Source organism: Alligator mississippiensis, chromosome 5 (genome assembly GCF_030867095.1).
Source record: "Alligator mississippiensis isolate rAllMis1 chromosome 5, rAllMis1, whole genome shotgun sequence".
Classification (NCBI taxonomy): Eukaryota; Metazoa; Chordata; order Crocodylia; family Alligatoridae; genus Alligator; species Alligator mississippiensis.
In genome coordinates, this window is record NC_081828.1 from 782,803 (window position 1) to 801,128 (window position 18,326).

Sequence of the window (18,326 nt, forward strand, 5' to 3'; positions counted from 1 at the left end):
AGCGATCCTTCCCCTCTGTTCAGCACTGGGGAGGCCACATCTGGAGTCTTGTGTCCAGCTGTGGGCCCCACTACAGAAAGGGTGTGGACACATTGGAGAAAGTCTAACGAAGGGGAATGAAAACGTTTGGGAGCTGGGCGACAGGACTGGTGAGGAGAGGCAAGGTACCTGGGCTGATTGAGTCTGGAGAAGAGAAGACCGAGGGGGATTGAATAGCAGCCTTCACCTCCCTGCCGGGGGGCTGCAAAGAGGATGGAGCTGGGCTGGTCTCGGTGGGGGCAGATGACAGGACAAGGAGCAATGGGCTCCAGCTGCAGCAAGGGAAGCTGAGGTTGGACATTAGGAAGAATTTTCTCACAAGGAGGGTGGTGAAGCAGTGGAAAAGTTTACCCAGAGAGGCGGTGCAGTCTCCATCCCTGGAGGTGTTAAAGACCCGGGTAGACAAAGCCTTGTCTGGAGTGTTGTAGTTGGGGCTGGTCCTGCTTGGAGCAGGGGTTGGACTAGATGCGACTCCCGAGGTCCCTTCAACCCTCGTTCTCTACGATTTGATGATTCTGTGAAAAGGTAGGAGCCGGTGCGGTCGTGCCGATACCGTGCACTTTGGAGCCGTGAGAAAAGGATGGCGCAGTCCAACGCCACGCGGGACCCTTGGGGCTCTGCCCCTGGGCTGTTCTCCTCCGCAAAACTCTTTGACAGCCTGGGCGTGGAGCAGGGCTTGAGGAACATGTGTTATGACTAGTAGACAAAGGACTGAACTGCCAGCTCAAGGCAGATATGGAGCGAAAGGAGGGGAGCTCCGGCAGCGACGACACCCGTGGCAGACGTTCCTTGCTGCTGGAAGAGTTGCTGACTTCCTCGCGGGCTGCGTCTCTCGTATCAGCCTCGTGCTGGTACACGCGCGATACGCTGGAAGTGCTGCCCCTCTCGGACGATCCGCCGTCACAGCCCTTGGCCCTTCCCTGCACCTCTTTATTTTGCTAAGACTAGGAGGCGAGGGCTCCTTACGGCGTTGTCCCACCTGCAGCCTCCGTTCTGGGGTCTTCCTTTCCTGGTCAGCGATGCCCTTGCCCGGTGCTGCTGCTCATCTCCTCCCCACCACGCGCGCCGTTCGTGTCAGACGAGCGCTCCCACCGAATCGGTCAGCATTCGGCTAGCGGCGCCCCACGCTCAGCGCATCCGACTGCCCCGGACGGTCGACGTGCGATGCTCGGGCCCAGCAGGGCGATGGCCGCGGGGGCTCCTGCAGCGGGAGCTCCTCTCCCTCCCGCAGAGCTGCGCTGACCTTGTTTACTCCGTGCGTACGCATCATCAGATGGTTTTGTTAATTGCCGCTCATTTAGAAATACAATCAGGCATTACCAGACAAGTGCTCTGATATTACAGTTAAAACGTAATAAAATGTTTGTGGTTTTTAACACTCGGAATTAATTTTTTTATCCATTCTATGAAACGTGCTGATTGCAAGCTCCTGGTTGCATGTGTGGAGTTGTTAAAAACCACAGAGATTACAGCAGAGCGAGGAGAGAGCTCAGGAAAAATGCATCAGTAAAAGGCTCTGTCCCGAATGGGTTTAGTCCTTGATCGTGCCTCAAGGTCGGAGAGACTCTGTCTCTGCACCCCTCCAAGGCTTGAGCTCCAGGGCTGGTTCCTCGCACGGCTGCCAGGGAGAGCCCCGGGGCACGTCTGTCCTGCAGCGGGAGCGTGGTTGTGAGCGTGGCCCGCCGAGTCCAAGGCACACCACACCACACCTCTGTGGGTTCGCTCGGCTCGTCTGAAATAAGAGCTTGGTAGGTGCTGGTCTGCTGACCCTGCGGAGGCGGTGGCGTGTTGCCTACCCACAGGTGAGAGGGGCTCCGCCGCCCGGCCGTAACCACCCGCGTCCGGGAGCATCGCCTGCCCGCCGGGCACATTCCTTGCATGCTCTTCAGGGGCCCGGGTGGAAGAGCAGGGCTTCGCGCTCCTCCTCTCGGATGTGCTTGTGTCTGATGAGCTACATCTGCTGTCAGCAGGCCAGCTCTAGCACTAGCTGCCTTTAAGGAGTTCCTTCCTTCCTTCCTTCCTTCCTTCCTTCCTTCCTTCCTTCCAAGTTTTACCTGCTGAATGCAGCGTGAGGGTTTCCTTCATTTTTCCTTGATTTGAAAACAGGCTAACATTTTTCCCATTACGATTTCCTTTGTGTTTTTCTACATAAAGCTTCTGCCTCTAGGAATTTAAGTTCTGGCAACTAACAAAATTAAAATGGCTTTCCTCCTAAGTACTGTAAAGTGTGTGTGTGTGTTGAATCGGATCCTAACGACTGTGAGTGTGCATTTCAGCACATTAATGCACGAATGGATTGAAAAACCAACTAGCTGTAATTTCTTTCCTTGTAAAATTTTACTGAACGGTATCCCAGGAGGCTGTACATTATATATCCCCTTTATATGGTACACAAGGTCACCTAAAGGCTGTCGCCTGGAAGGAAAGAGTGAATAACTTCAAAAGCAAAGCGGTGAAGTTCTTACAGATAGCAGAGGGATCGCACCTTTTTTTCAAAGGTCTTTCCATTTGCTATCAGCAAAAATCTTCATTACAAAAGGGCACGTTCTTTGTGAGGTGCATCACTCTTTCAGGTGGATCTTTTATTAGGCTCCACGTTTATCTTGAATTGCCGTATTAGTACGGGACAATTCCCTTGGTAAATCAGATACATAAAAGTTGTGAGGCATAATTGAGATATAAAGAAAACATCCTTGTAATTTGTGATAGTGGGAACTTTTAGAATTGGTTTTAAAAAAAAGCTACCCTCGAGCCTTTCCTTCTGTGAAAAAGACTCCCTTTCCCTTGCCCTGTGTGTTAGAGGAGCTAAAAATATCGGCGTTTTTAAGATCGTGTTCAGAGTTATAACAAACAGTGGCGATTATCACAGATACGGACGGCGTACGTCTTGTTGAGCGCAAGACCTGATTACTGCTATCGTCTCCCCTGTGAACAGGAGCCAAAGCCACCGTAAATTGAGGTGACCACGGCGTAGTCACACTCCTGACTGCTGTCACGTGGCCGTGGTGGTGGCCAGTGCTGCCTGGGAGCCTCGAGGGGATAGCGGCGGCGGTTTGGAGAGGGTCTGCGGATGTAAAGACCCTACCAGGAGCGGTGGCAGCCCCGGCGCCGGGGACGGTGAGGGATCTGGAGAGGTGAGGAGGTGCCCTTCCAGTATGAGAGAGCTGCAGGTAATTATTTCTGAACTTTATCGCAACAGCCTCCGGACGTCACTCGTGGGTCGCAAGGGGCGATTGTACAGGCTGATGCAATTAAGATGTATAGCGTGCGCTTTGCCCTCTCCCTTCTCTGCCTTTCTCCGTCTGAAATGGATGAGGTTGCACTTTCGGGAAGACTGGCAGCCGTGCAGCGGCTCCGCGCGCCCGGTCGTCTGCGAGCCCGTGGCATGGCTGGAGGCAGGGGCTGCCGCCCGCTCCTCCCGTCGCCCCGCGGTCCTGCGTGTGAGCAGAGCGCGGTGCCGTCTCCTGGGCAGGGGCCTCGCGTCACGAGAAGAGCAGGCCTGTTGGAAGACGACCCGACCCGGGTGTCCAGAGGCATTGCGTTTTCTGCAGGCCTGGGGCAGCGGTCTGCCGGCTCCTGCGCAGCCCCCGCGTTAATGAGCCGGTCGAAGGGAAGTTGCAAGAAGTATTGATTGACTTGTCTTCCAGCATGTTGTTCTGAGCACACGGAGGTAGACTTGAACCCAACTAACCCCGAAGACTTGGCAACTCCTGTAGCATCTGTAACTTCCTGTGCAGAGCGTTGAATAAGAGATTCAAGCTTATTTTGCTGTTTATGTACCGTGAGAGAGAGCGGCGTTAGGACAGAGCCACAAAGGCAGAGCTGAGGCTGAGATTTCAACGCTAACTCTGGATTTCTAGCCCTAAAAGTGCATCATTTCTTGATCTGAAAGGTGCTTTGAGGTCCTGTTACATTGGCGCTATGGTAAATTGCATTTCTCCTTGCCAGCGCAAGATAAAGAGGCCTTGGTGAAAATGAGAACTGGACTGCTAGCATTTTCAAAGCAATTAATATTTTATGGTCAGCCTGCCGTGTCTCCGTCCTTCCACAAGGTATGGAGAACACTTTCCCTTCCCCTTTGGTTCAGGCTCAGCAGTGCTGCTGCATGACGACTTTCGACTGTCCCTGGTGGTGAATACAAATATAGTCCACGGGACCCTCCTCGTTAGAGCATCCGGCTGCCTCCAGATCCCCGAGCCGAGCGTGCGCCTTGCCGGGGGACTTCAGCGGGGAGCTAAATTGAACGAAGCGGCCCGGATGGAAGCCCGTCGCTACCTGCATGTAAAGCGAGCAGGTATCCTGCGAGGGCAGAGGCTAGGGAAGCAATTTCTGAACTCTTTAAATGAGGGCTGCTTGGAAAATCTCATTCTAGAGTACACAAGAGAAGAAGCTAATCTCAGCTTAGCCCTCAGTAATGCACGGTAATGTGACAGTAATGGGGTTCAAGAAGTAACTATAGTTGAACAGCTAATAGCAACAACTGTATAATTTAGTCAAACATCCTTCGGGAAACATTTTTTTACCCAAACCAAGCACGGAGAACGGTCACCATTACCTTAGGTGAGATTCAAAAAGCACAATCTGCATAAGCCCCCCAGCAGGACACAAGTCTTGCAGCAGGCGAGGAGCTGGAAAGGAGCGTCCCCTTCGGGCGGACTGCTCAATACTTGCCCTTTGGGGATTTCTTGGATTTTCTTTTCAAGCGTCTGATGCAGGCAAGAAGCTGGGCTAGTGCAACCCCAGTCTTCTCCGATGCAGTAGGTCGCACAAGGTCCCGGACGCAGGGGAGAGGAGGCGGAAAGCGCGTGTTTGGGAACCTCTCGCTTCACGGGAGACGGCGGTGCAGGAGGCGGGAGAAGCTGCAAGCCCTGTCCTGCTGTTGCAGCTTGGGCCTCAACGAGGAGGTGCCGGTAGCTGACCGGCCCAACAATCGTGACGGCACCCGAGGGGCTGTCTGCACGCTTGTCACTGCTGTGACCGCAGCTCAAGCGGACACCCCCAAGCAGCCGCCTCGGGGGCCGTGAGCGGCGAAGGTGCGGGGAGCGCGCAGCACAGTGTGACCCAGGTTCAGGGCTGGTGCAGCTCGTGCTCAGCCCCGCGTGGCTGTGGCCACGCTGCTAGCCGTACCTCCGCGACGGCGGGTTTGAGGCTATCTCAGGCCGGCCTGCGCGAGCCACGCTGCAGACGTAGCCATGATTATATCCCGTGGCCTGTGCAGGTCCCAAAACATGACAGCAGCAGGAGCGGGTGCCAGGGAAAGGGGAAGCCTAGTCAAAAAGGCCCTGAAATGAAATGTAAAGGAGAGAACGCACTTAGTGGTGTCACAACAGCAATTCAAAGTGCGTATGCTGCTGGACAAGACGTGAACCAGGAACGCAAGGGGTCAGCTGTTAGGGCCGAGTGGCGGGTTGGAGAGAGTCTGACCCCGAACGAGACGGGGAACGAGCAGAGCCTGTGGCAGGCAAGGACGGAGACTGGAAGGGCAACCTGGGTTTTGCAGAAATAGTGTATAAAGGTGTGCAAACAAACAACAAGCAATTGTTTTGAGCACACCGGGAGCATAGTCCTTCAGAGACTCTAGTGGATCACTAGATATGAAGGGGAGTGATTAAGGAAGTTGCTGGGAGGCTAAATGACTTCACTCGAGCAGTCTGCGCCGTCAAGGCTGCTGTGAAGATACCACGGCTCTCGTGGTGGGCAAGGTGAGCTGGTCTCAGAGACGTTGTTGGGGGCAGAGGTTCTGGAGCAAACTTGTAACGTCTAAAAGAAAGCGGCCCGGCGTGGGCAGTGTAGACCCAGGAGTCCCGACGGAGCCTCGGCGCGGTGCTGCCCAGCTGGACGCGGGAGCAGCCGCTGCTCCAGCGGACTGCAGAGCAGGGAGTGCCGGGTCTCCGTCTGAAACGGCTTATACGCAGTGATCCAGTGAATTGGAGAGCTGTAAGTCTTGCATCTGTACCTTTGCAAATTGGCTGAAACAGTAATTAAACACAGTAACGCAACACCTGGAAGATCTTGGTCTGATACCGTCTTATCAGCGCAGGTTCTGCCAAGGAAAACTGTCACTAATTGCTCGGTATTCTCAGAACTTGTCAGTGAATTAGTGAATGGCAGAGCAGCAGCCGGCTAGTCCAGGAGCAAGAGGCAGCCTGTGTGGGGCAAACACCGGTCCGGATTCGGAAAGCAAAGATGAAGATTAAATAGTCCGTGTTCGTCGTGGCAAAAACTTAACGTAACGGGGTCTCAAAGTGTATTGGCGCTGCGCTCAGTTGTTACGGATCTTAATAATCTGGAAAGAGATGGCGAGGCAGCACATTTTTCAGAAGACGCAAAGTTATTTCGGCTGGTCGGGGTCAGAGAGTGTGGAACAAGTCGGGTGAGCAGGTAATGCGGTGGTGGGCAGGGCCCAGCGCGGAGAAATGCAGTGTGGCATTGGAGGGGGAAAGGGGAGAGCTACTCTTGCGCTGCCCAGGGCTCTGAGTTACGTGCCTTAACCCAAGAAGGGTCAAAGAAAGCACAAGTGCTGCTTCGGTGGCATCAGGAGTGGACGGTGCAGGACTGCAGTGCCTGCTGCGTGTGCTCGGTGCTGCAGCCTCGTCCCCCCCCCCGCGCGCCAGGACTGGGCTCCCGTCTAAAAGGCACCATTGACCTTGAGGATAACAAGGGTGATTAAGGGCTTGGAAACGGCCCTTGTGCCAGGAGATTGAAGATGTGGATGATACCTCAGCATGGAGACAAGGACACGTTGTGTGGGCTGAGACCCAGTCTGGGGCCAGCTATCCACCCCTGCTGCTTCTCAGGCCCCCCCGCCCCGTGTCTCTCTCTGCAGCTTTGGTGCGTCGTGATCAGAGGCAGGACGCTGGGCTAGGCAGACCTCCGGTTTGCCCATGCCTGTGTGCCCTGCCTCCCTGGGAGAAGGGAAGCCCAGTGGTTCAAGATCAGTGGACTCGATGGTAGCACCTCCACCGCCACGTGGCATGCGTCGAACCCCAGGGGCCTGGTTCTTTCAACCTTCCCTTCCTCCTGGGCCACGGGGTTTCGGTTCGTTCTCCTCCGGACGTGTCCTGCCTCTGCTTGCAGCCTGGGGCTGGGGGCCGTGGGAGGTGGTGGCTGCCGCCACGTCCCTCGTGTGCTGGTGAAGCGCACCTTGTTCCGGCCTGGGGGCCAGCGCATCGCTTGCAGCCCGAGGGGCTCTCGTTGTCTGTGCAGCAGAGCGGGGCACGGTCTAGCCCCCGGGAGATGGGGACCAGCCCCCTTCCACCACTGCAGTGCAAACGGGCTGCGGCACAGGGGTGACGGGGCAGCGCGCCGTGCGTCCGGACTGGCTTATTCCTGGCAGCACAAGGCCCGTTGCAGCAAAAGGGATGCTTTGAAAGCCACGGATCCCTCCTCTTCCAACGAGGCCTGTTGCAGCGGGCGTTAACAGCCTCGGACCCGTGCTCAGTGAGTAGAGATTAGGGGTGTGTGAAGTGGGCCCTATTCGATTCAGATTTGGCCCGAATCGGGGATAGTGATTCGATTCGTTGATTCGGATCACTGTCCCTGACTTGACCGGGCAGATCCGAATCTGAAAATGTGATGGTGATTCAGACACAGTTTTAAATGGTTTTTTGCCTACATCGAGGTACCAGGCAGCTTGTGAGCGCTGCGATGCTGGGGTGCGTGGAGCATCCCACAGGACATGGGGGGGTCTCCCCGTGCTTCCAGTCCACTTCTGGGTCCGCCGGGTCCCCTGTACCTCCCCCCAGCTCAGTGATCAGCCGCGGGGGGACCCGGGTGCCCCCCAGACCCAGGAGGCATCAGTCACCGGGGGCGGGCAGGCGGGCGTACTCCCCGGCAGACCTGGACGTGGACTGGAAGTGCTTCTGCTCCACGTCTGGGTCTGCTGCCGAGCGTGCTGGGGGCCCTCCCGCGCCCCGGCACCGCAGCGATCACCAGCCCCGGTGCCCTGAGGTATGTAGAGAAAACATTGAAAGCTGTGTCTACGACCGAATCGCTGAATCTTTCCGATTCGATTCGGAGAGGTTAAAAGGGTCCTCTGATTTGATTCGGCTTCAGAGATTCGGCCACCGAATTGGGCCGCATCTCCACCGAATCGGACCAGGGACCGAAGCTTCGCACAGCCCTGGTGAAGATGCCGTCAGCCGTCAGCGCGCAGTGCCGATTGATGGCCGGCAGGCTGTAGCGCGGCTGATCAATATTTTTGCTAAACTGTGTAACTTATCACTCCCGGTGCTTAGCAGGACCCTCCGTAATTCTTGCTCCAGTGAAAAATCCTTCCCTTTATCTAGGACAGACTCTCTTTGCTGCACTGCAGTAACTCCTATAGAAAGAAGTTTGTCTCTGCAGGGATAAATGTGGTCTTTGAGGAGGACCTCGGCATTCAAGCTGTTCTTGCCGCCTGCTTAAATGGTCCCTGTCTTCACCTCTGCTCCTCCCCGTGGACTGGCTGCTTTTCGTGCAGGAGCACGAGCGCCTGCAATTAGGTTCCTGCAGCCGCAGCCCTGCTTTGAACCCCGTCCGGCAGGATTGCGTGCTGGGGTGTTTCTGGGGGACCCGTTTTCTTGTCTGATGGTGGCTGCCCTGTCAAACGCCTGCTCTTCCCCCTCATCTCATTTCAGCTGACTCAAGCGACGGGACGACTTTCTGTGGGAAACTCTTCCTTGGCGTGGTCTCGTTTCATCGCACATGGTCGCACGTCTGCGGCTCATTACAGGCCACGTTCCCCATTCTTGCTGCGTGTGCTTTTCTTCTGCTGACAGATGGCTTCAGCTCCCCTTTGCTCCAGGGGTTATTTGGGCCACTTGTCTGACGCTCTTCGGTTTGCGTCCGTCCCTCCAGCCTCACGGTCGTCGTGTCCAGCTCCCTCCAGATTGACTCTTCGTGTTCGAGGTCTCAGGACGGATGTCCAAGGCAAGGTCTCAGCTCGGTCCGTGAGGTGACGACTTTGCACGTGCAGCGCATTGGCGTTGGCCACTGCCTTGTGGTGCAGGTCCATGCCCGTCGTATTGTATCCCTGACCGCTGCCCCTGTGCTCAGAAACGTCCCCGCGGCAGCGTGAACACGGTCGGAAGTCGGGACGTAACCGCACATCTCTGCTTCTCGTACGTCGGCATCGCCACCCTCTTTAATTACATGGCTCCATGCAGGCTTCCCCTTCCTCGTTCATTCAGCGCACAGATCAGATGCTGCGCGCTGAATGAAGCAGCTGAGCTATACCATTTATTATTGTTACTGTTAATAAAGTAAGTGCCTGCTTCATTTACTGCTCACGATCCACCCTGGATGCCAGCCTTGCCCAGGCGGTTTCTAATTAGTGGTGTTTTCTGCTGGATACCCTACAGTTTTTGGATGCTGCTTTGCACAGTAGGGAGCCAGCTCCTCCTGAACGCCACGTGTCCTCCTGGCTGGTGCATAGGGAGCAGCCCGCCGAGGTGCCGTCCACGTAGTAAGCGCGTGTCCCGATGTGCTGCGCGTGCCGGGGCCAGAGCGGGGACGCCTCGGGTCTGTCCTCCCGAGACGGGAGCACGGCACCGCGGGCGCCTGCACACGTGCTGGGCGGTTAATTAGCGCGGTTCCTGGGGAGGACCGCCCCTCAACAAAGATGGCATCGGCTTTATCACGCGATCGCAAACGCAGCGAGGTCCTGCCGGAGTTCGGATGAGTCTAATGTTCGTTGTCCTCCCTAGGTTTTCAACTTGTTCAAGCATCTGTCTCTAAGTAGCTTCATTTTAATAAGTGCTTCTTGTTCTCTCTGCCCTTCCCCCCAGCCTTTTTTCTTTTCTTTGGTGACTTCTCATCCATCTCTTTAATGTGCTGCCGTGGCCGATGACCCCTGGCATCGGCTGCAGCTCAGTTTTTTTATTCCGAGGGGTCCGTGGAGGCCAGAAGCCATTCAGCGCTTGTCGTGATTTCTCTCAACCTTTTAGAGTTAATCACTCCTCTGAACCCAGATGCTGCCACCTCCGGTGGGGCCTGTTCGCAGCCGTGATTTCCCAGCTCTGCAGGAACCGCTGGTACTCCTGGCTTCGTTTTAAACAAGTCTCGCTTTTCCTGCTGGCCTTCTGCCTCACTTGTATTTTCCCATCAACGTTTTGATTTCTTTGACTGACATTTGGTAATCCTGGCGTTAAACGTAGGGGTTTTTGGGTGCTCAACTCAGCATTGTGACCGGCGTCCTCCCAGGTATTTAGCCCCGCACCGTGCTCGAGCGTTTTGAGTTAGCTCATCTTATCCTCTCGCCGTCCGATGCTGAAGTGGCAGCGAGAGCGTGCAAGCATTTGTGCTCGCTGCCCCGTGGTATCTGCACTCGCAGGTGCCAGCTAAGTGGTGGGAGGCTAACCAGAGAGGTGAGATTAGAGGGGTTCGAAGGTCATTTCACGTGCAGGATGCGTTCGGTTGCAAGGGATCAGCAGCCCGGAGAAAGGCACGGGGCGGTGAGCAGGAGGAGACGGGCGGACTAGCAACGGGAGCGGAGTCAGCACGTCTCGACGGTCGGTTCGCTTGCGTCTCCGCTGCCCTCTTTTATACCCAGTCTGCGCGTTCTTGCTCAGCTCGTTCTTGAACGGCGTCTCTCTCGGTTTGTGGGCGATTTCCTCCTCGCGCAGCCCCTCTACCCGAGGAGAAAGCTGCTGTAGCCTCGGGTCCAGATAGGCACTCCTCAGCGGGGGAACCAGCCTGCGAGGGGTTAATGCGCGGTCCCCGTGCCCCAGGTGTGGCGTGCGCGGGCCGGGGCCGAGCAGCGCGCCTCGCCATGGGCGAGAGCCCTTTCCCTGTTTTCAATTTCAAACCAGAATGACGGGTACTTCGGTTTATGAAAATTTAAAGCTTTCCAATTTGGAGAGTTGTAAATATTGTATGGAGACAGCTTTTTCCCACAGATGCAGCCACAATGGAAAGAGGAGGAGAAGAGGATTCATCCTGCCAAGGGACAAAGGGGCTGCTGCGCCGGGGGAGATGGGCAGCAACGCCGCCTAAGGCGGCACCTGGCTTTTCTGCCCCGGTGCCGGACCATGGAGGCAGGCTCGGGGGAACCCGGTGTAAAAATATCCAGGCTGTAAAAGAGCTCGTGGGATGCCCGTGCGTCTGGGTACAAGCGACAGCCAGGGCACGGCTGGGCAGTGCAGTGGGAAGACTGCCAAACCCAAGGGGAGGGGATGCCGGGATGAGCTTGCTTAAGGGGGACGCGGCACGGGGCAGACCCGGTCCCCCTCGGCGGGCGTTGCAGACGGGCCAGGCGCGCAGCGCGGCATGCAAGAGGGCTCGGCCCATTGGGGTGATAAGCTAGCGTGGCATGCGGGTGGAGGCGCAGCATCCGTGGTCTGTCCAGGCCCTTGTTCTCATTCCCTGGCACTGGAGTATTTCGAGAGCTGGCCAGCAAAGGGCAGACCATGCGGGCGAGTCATTTCCTTTGGGTTACAGCTATCTGTACCCGTCTTTGCAGAGCAGTGCGTCTTCATGGCACTTTTAGGAACTCTTTGGGGGGAGACAAATGAGGATTTGTGGGGGGAGCCCCATGGAAAGGAAGCTGGATGTCGGGCTCTTCTGAAGGGCCTGTTTTAGCGTGCAGGGCTGGCGTTGCCGTTTGCATGGAGGCGGTGGAGCAGGAGGGGACTATCCGAAGGCCCAGGATGAAGAGTCTGGGTGGCAGGATACTTGCCGGTGGTAGTGCCATACAGGCTCGAACGAGTGAGCTCTGCTCACTGGATAGACGTTGGGACTGATTTGGCCCCAGACACGACATTTCAAAAGAAAAAGGGGAAAAAAGGGATAATCAGTATTCTGTTCTCTCTGCACGGAGGAGAGAACTAGGTTATTTTGTAAAGTACTCCCAGATGTCTCGGCTGTAGAAGGCGCTACGTAAATAAGGATTTTGCATTGTGTGATGATCTAACATACGCAGAGATTTACTGTGTAGATACAGTAAGAGAGGGAAGCAGCAGCCGCATCTACTCTTTGGTAGTACGGCATGATGTCAATATTTGCCTTGGTGGGCTCTCCGGAGATTTCCCACAGGTTTCCCTGAGCACCGTCACTGCTGGCATTCGCCGAACGCTTTTTGCTTCTGCCAGAAGTTGGCTTGCCCCCGAAATGCAGCAGTAACCGGCACCAAGACGTGTCGGTATTGGTAGTTCGTAGGAAAGTGCCAGAAAGTCCCCAAACCCCAGAAGGCAGGATGCCCTCGTACCCGTGTTGTCAGGGCTTGAGCCCTCCTCCAAAATGCCTGGGAGCGCCGTGCGTTATCCCAGCTCAAATGGGATAATGTATCCGATGCGCACGCTTTGCTTTGCAAGGGTCGTTAGACCTCGCAGGCCACGCTGTAATATGGGCCGGAGCAGGCCGGCAGGGTCCGTAGCCCTGGATGCATTTGTTGCTTCGCTGTAGCTCCATCAACGTAGTGCCGCCAAATTGGAAAATGGTTCTGCCTTCTTCAAAACCTCTGGGCGGGAGGGTGGTGGGTGGTGGGGTTGAGCTGGACTGTGGGGCGGGATGCAGGGAGGAGGCCCTTGTTTGACCTTCTTGCTTGGCACAATATTTGATGTTTCCTTCTTTCTTGGCTTGCAGGAGTAAGTCTGCATCTGTAACCCTGGATGTACCGACCCCCTGTCCCAGACTGGAGAGGACTTGCTCTGCGTTGGAATATGGTGCCTAACTTCTGCGTCCCAGTATTCATCGTGCCAGCAGTCGTTCTGTGCTGCTTGATGCCTTCGGCTGGGGCAGACAGTAAGTAACCTCCAAACTCTTTCCAAGACCTCAGAAATATTAAGAACTTGCTTTCATCTAACATTGAATGCCCTTGGCCTACCGCACGTGCAGCGAGGGAACAGCCGGGGAAAAGGAGCCTCGTGATCTCGTGCTGCCAGGCATTTCGTGCAGATAAACAGGGCGTGCCGGGGCTGAGGAAGCTGGGGGCAGGATGAAAAAGCTGTGGTCCTGCTCCATGCTTTTGAAACACAAACTGCTTACGAGAGCGATGCCCTCCAAGGGGAACATGATGTTTCATGGCTACAAGATTGAAACCGTGGCCTTGACTCCATTAGCAAGACTTGGCTACACTGCATTTTTTGCTGGGGAGGGCGCTGGGATTCTTCATGGTTGTAATTTCCCTATTCTTTCGCTCTGCACCGAGCCTCCGTCTCCTCATTACTGAAGCTGCACCTCTGAGGTCAGCTGGCTTCACGAGAGCTGCCAGAGGACAGCGTAAGCCCCCCTTCCCTGTCATACGTTGCGTTTCCAGGCTCACGTGTCAGCCGGACAGGACGAGAACATTTCAGTGCCGCGGTGCCTTGTTCTGAGCCCGCGTCCGCCTGTGCTGTGCTGACACTCGTGTGCAGCTGCCACGTCCAGCCGTGATCAGCCCAGCGCAGGGAAGGGAACAAGCAGTGAATGGAAAGCCCTCATGCAGCGGGGAGGAGGGCAGACGTGGCTAACAGTGGGCTACTGGAAATGCTTTAAAGCAGGAGCTCTCTAGCAAATGAATTATGCATCATGCAGAAAACCTCACAGGCTCATTATTCAGCCTTGCTTTTCATAACTCGGCCGTCCACGTTTGCTGGGGCTAGTCCAAGGTATCTGTGGGGCTGTATCTGAAGCACGGCAGCTCTCTCTCTTCTGGTGACAGGTGCCCTCCTTCCTCATCTCCTTCTATCCAGGGCATATCCCAAGTCACCTGCTGCCTGCCTGCTTGCGTTTTTGAACTGGGATGACCTTCCCTTCCTCGTACCTTTGCTGTGAAGGCATAAAGCTGCTGGTAATCCCCCCGCGAAGCTGGAGCGCAGGTTTTTGAGCGTGGCAGGCACAGGTCATTAAGGAGTTCGGTCCCTGCTGTTCCCTGGAAGCAGCATTGGTCAGGGCAGGCGCTGGAGAGGAGGAGAGGTGCTCGAGCTGACGGATGGACGTACGTGTGTGCCGCGGGGCCCTTTTATGTGCCTGCGCAGCTCAGGCCGCCACTGATGGCTGCCGGGGGCTCTGTGCACAGATCCATCTCCTGGCGAAGGCGCCGGGAGCTGCAGGTGCCCAGAGCCTGTGAGCGTCGGGGCCTGCTGACATTGTCTGCTTCCCGTTGCCATCCTCAGCCGCTTTCCTGCTTCTCTCCCAGGGTTCAGGTTGTCACTTTATCGTGCATCAGCAGATGCATGACGAATAGGTCCAGGGAGGTGATACTTCCCCTCTATCGGGCGCTGGTCAGACCGCAGTTGGAGTACTGCGTGCAATTCTGGGCGCCACACTTCAAGAGAGATGTGGATAACCTGGAGAGGGTACAGCGAAGGGCAACTCGTATGGTCAAGGGCCTGCAGACCAAGCCCTACGAGGAGGGACTAGAGATACTGGACCTTTTCAGCCTCCGCAAGAGAAGGTTGAGAGGCGACCTAGTGGCTGCCTATAAGTTCATCACGGGGGCACAGAAGGGAATTGGTGAGGATTTATTCACCAAGGCGCCCCCGGGGGTTACAAGAAACAATGGCCACAAGCTAGCAGAGAGCAGATTTAGACTGGACATTAGGAAGAACTTCTTCACAGTTCGAGTGGCCAAGGTCTGGAACGGGCTCCCAAGGGAGGTGGTGCTCTCCCCTACCCTGGGGGTCTTCAAGAGGAGGTTAGATGAGTATCTAGCTGGGGTCATCTAGACCCAGCACTCTTTCCTGCCTATGCAGGGGGTCGGACTCGATGATCTATTGAGGTCCCCTCCGACCCTAGCATCTATGAATCTGTGAACCAGGCTTGTAGCAAAGCTTCAGGTTTACAAACGTCACCGGGACACACGATGGAGCCTGGGGGGGGGGCATTGCACCTTTTTGTGCCAGATGGAGATCCGGACTGGGTCGTACGTGATGGAGATCAGCTGAGGGAGGGTGGAAGGGAGCAGGAGGGGAGACGAGAGTCCTTTCAGTCGGCCGTCACACTTCTGCAGGGGCTGGAGGAACGGGTGTTGATGGCGGGGTCTCTCTGCCCGGGCCAGGGCTGCAGCTGGGTGGGAGCGTCGTGCTGCAGCTGCGGCCGCCCTCGGCTCTGGTCCTGTCTCCTGGGCACCGCTGGCTGGAGACCATTTGCTCGGCTCGCTCTGTCTGAGGGCATCTGAGCCTGTTTTGGAGCCAGGCAATACAGGGGTGCAGGCTTCATCCTCTAAGCCAGGGGTGCTCAACCGCCAGCCTGCCGAGCCTTGGGTCCGGCCCCTCACGGGTTTGGAAATCTGGCAGCAGGAGAGCAGTGGCAGTACTGCCACCCTTCCCTGCCCTTCCCTTCCCTTCCCTTCCCTGCTGCCAAAATCCCAAGCCCACAGGGCAGGTCTGAGCTGGACAACAACCCCCCCAGCACGGCCAGGCTAGTGGCCATCCTCAGCCCCTTGCTTCTGTGGGGCCTGACCACCTCCCCTTGCTTGCACAGCTGGTGTAGCCCTGGCTAGGTTGGGGCTACACCATACCCCCTTCCTCCCGTGGGCCAAGTCACCCACTGCCCCAGGCCCCGAATTGGGGGCCAGGTCACAGATCCGCCCTCCTCGCGGGGCCTGGATGGGACCGGGCCGTGGGGCCCCGCCAGATCCGGTCGCTGCGCTAAGCCTTTGAGCCTGAGTTCCCAGAGGATTATCAGCCCTGCCCTGCCGGAAAGGACAAAGAGCATTGCTCTCTGGGGTCCAAAATGTGTGGGGGTCTCGGGCCGTTTGCAGGGCCAGGGCCACGGCACTCCTGCAGGGCTAAATGGACCTGGGCGGGCATTGCTTTGCAGCCCCGGTGCTAGACCCGGGCTAGCGCCCAGGCATGCAGCACGATCTCTTTGGAGAGGCAGAGCCGTCCCGCAGGCCTCCCCTTTTCTCAGGCCCAAAACCACGGGGTTAGCTCTGGGTTCGGCAGGTGGGTCGATAGCGCCGTGACCTTGAAGCCCCCACAGCCAGCACTTGTTTAACCGAGAGCTGGCTCCGACGGGGAGTTGGCCACTGCAGGTTGCTCCTGCCCATTGCTGCTTGCTCGGGCCCCGGGAACGTCCCGGTGTGGATTGCCCTCGTTGTGGGCCAGTGGGAAGAAACGCCCCAAGTGACGGGGGAGCGTGCACAGCGTCGGTGGCTCCCTCGCTGCGTTGTGCCCGGCTGGCCTGGGCCGTCGGAGCAGTGACGGTCCCAGCGAGGGGTGCCTGCCCTGGACGTGGAGATTGTGGCCTTTGTGTCGGGGTTGGAGCCGCACAGAACAGGGTGGCCTGTGCCGTGGTGGTGGGTTTGAAGCTGGGCCGGGCCGTGGTGTCCTCTCCTCTCCCCATGCAGCGGTGCCAGGCTCCGGGCTGCTGAGAGCTCCCTTCTCCTCTGATGCAAGGTGACGGAGCAGGGAAAATAGGTTTATCGCGGTGTCTAGATGCCTCTCCTCAGTGTGTGCGATCAGCAGCAAGCCATGGCGGGCAGAGGGCCGTGGCCGCGTCTCCGACAGCCGGCTCTCGCACGGTTTGGAGGTCGCTCCGGAGCGCTCGGATCCGGGGCTTCCCTGTCGTACGTGTCTTTGTTCCAGCGCCGTTGTCATCCCAGATTTCAGCGCTGCCACCGTAGCGTCTTGACAGTTAGGCAGCTGGCACATAGCTAGACATTAGCAGGCAAGGCGAAGCAGATTGCATGTGTGATGCACGGTGGCATTCGCGCGGGGAGTTCGCGGCGGGCGTGCTGAGGCTGGGGGGCGTGCAGAGGTTAAGCACGAGGCATTGTTTCGGAAGAGAGGTTTCATTCGGACTCCCTCGCTAGGAAAGGAATAGGGTCAGCATTAACACAGAGCTGTCTGCCGAGACGGTACCAGGTACAGGTGAGCAAAAAAGGGACACGTGAGCATTATATATAGAAGTGCTAATTTGGCAGAAAGTACTTTCCAAACCTCTATTGCTTTTGCCGACTGCGGTGAAGAAATTATTAAATTTTCTCTGTGATGTGCCTGTGTTTCTGTCAGGGTGACCCTAATTCCATTAGAGCAGCTTGGAGCTGATTCAGGATGATTGTTTTACACTTTTTCCCTCAGCTTGCTCATGTTTTTCCTTTATGCACTCTCCCTGCTTCCCCTTCTGTCAGCTTTTGATTGTACAGAGGAAAAATGGCTTTGCAGATTTCATTTAATGTTCAGTTCAATTGTCAAGGAAAAGATTCTCTTTTCAGGCCTTTGCAATGCGTTGCTTACTTTAATAAAAAAAAAAAAAGGGGAAAGAGAGAGAGAAAACCTCTTTTCAATGAAAATGCGGGGCGACCAGGAAGAAAATCAATACTTTCAACAGAGGTCATCAGCAATCCTTTTTTTCAAAATCCAGCTTTGTATTTGATGTTCTGGGCATGGCTTCCATTAGCTGAGGGGTGGACTTGATGACCCACCAGAAATATTTTCTAACCCAAAAGCATCTTGGTTTATCTGCAGCAGGATTTCAAAGGGCTCGCGGAAGAAAACTAATTCCGAAGCGACCTTGCAGGATGGAAGAGCTGCGGTGGAGCCGAGGTCAGCTGCAGGGCGTGCCGTGATTCACCGCTCGCGAGTTTTCTGCAGATTTCTGAAGATTTGGGATGAACTTCATTTTTGCTTATCGAAGAAATGGGAGAGGGGCTAGAGCAAACCAGCGGCAGCAATGGCAGTCCTGTCTGGCACCGGGCAGGGAGATTATCTTGGTGTGGATGGAGGAAAGAAGTGCTGACAAGCCTCTCTGTCCTGGCAGCGCTGGATGGTCACACATGCGAGGTGTGGACCTCTGCCACAAGCCTTGGTTTTTAGATACTAATTTGGGTCAAGAGCAGGAGGTCAAAACTTCTTGGAAGATGTTGGAGGATTGTTGGTGTTTCGAAAAACTGAGAAATGTGATGGCCCCGAGCGAGTTGTGTTCTGCCAGGGACCTTTGAGGTTGGGATGTAACGTGGTGTCTGCAGGCTTTGCGGCGGGGAAGCACCGCGGAGTTTGTTACCGTATTCCCTTCCACTCCTGCTTTACCTTTGCCTGTTTGCTCTCGTTGTCCTCTGTACCTGGGGCCTGGCCCTGAACCTGCCCGCTCCCCGCTCCCCGCTGGGTGATTCAGCCGTGCCCTGTCTGCTTTGCAGCCTGCATGACCGGTGGTGACTCACCAGCGATCAGCCCCAGAGACTGCACGTACCGGCCGCGGCTTTGCTATCGCTCTGTCCGCTAGGAGAGGAAGGTACTCGCGGTCTGCGTCTGCGTCTAGGCCTGAGACTCCTCTGCTGCCAAAACCAGTTATCTTCTCCTGTTTTCTGCTGCTGTGTTGGTCCACGAGTCCCCAAAACGATGCACAGAACTGCGTAAGGTACAATCCGGATACTCGTGTATGTGCAT

At 56.2% G+C, this 18,326-nt stretch overlaps 1 protein-coding gene across 7 annotated transcripts in view; it reads left to right on the forward strand.

Moving 5' to 3' along the window:
- PTPRF (protein tyrosine phosphatase receptor type F) overlaps nucleotides 1-18,326 on the forward strand; it is a 409,613-nt gene that overhangs the window by 153,003 nt on the left and 238,284 nt on the right. For all 7 annotated transcript variants that reach the window (XM_059727694.1, XM_059727699.1, XM_059727700.1 and 4 more), the window contains one exon: nucleotides 12,601-12,759. In XM_059727694.1, coding sequence (XP_059583677.1) covers nucleotides 12,627-12,759 — 133 coding nt within the window. In that variant the 5' untranslated portion in view covers nucleotides 12,601-12,626. The remainder of the gene's footprint in view (nucleotides 1-12,600; nucleotides 12,760-18,326) is intronic.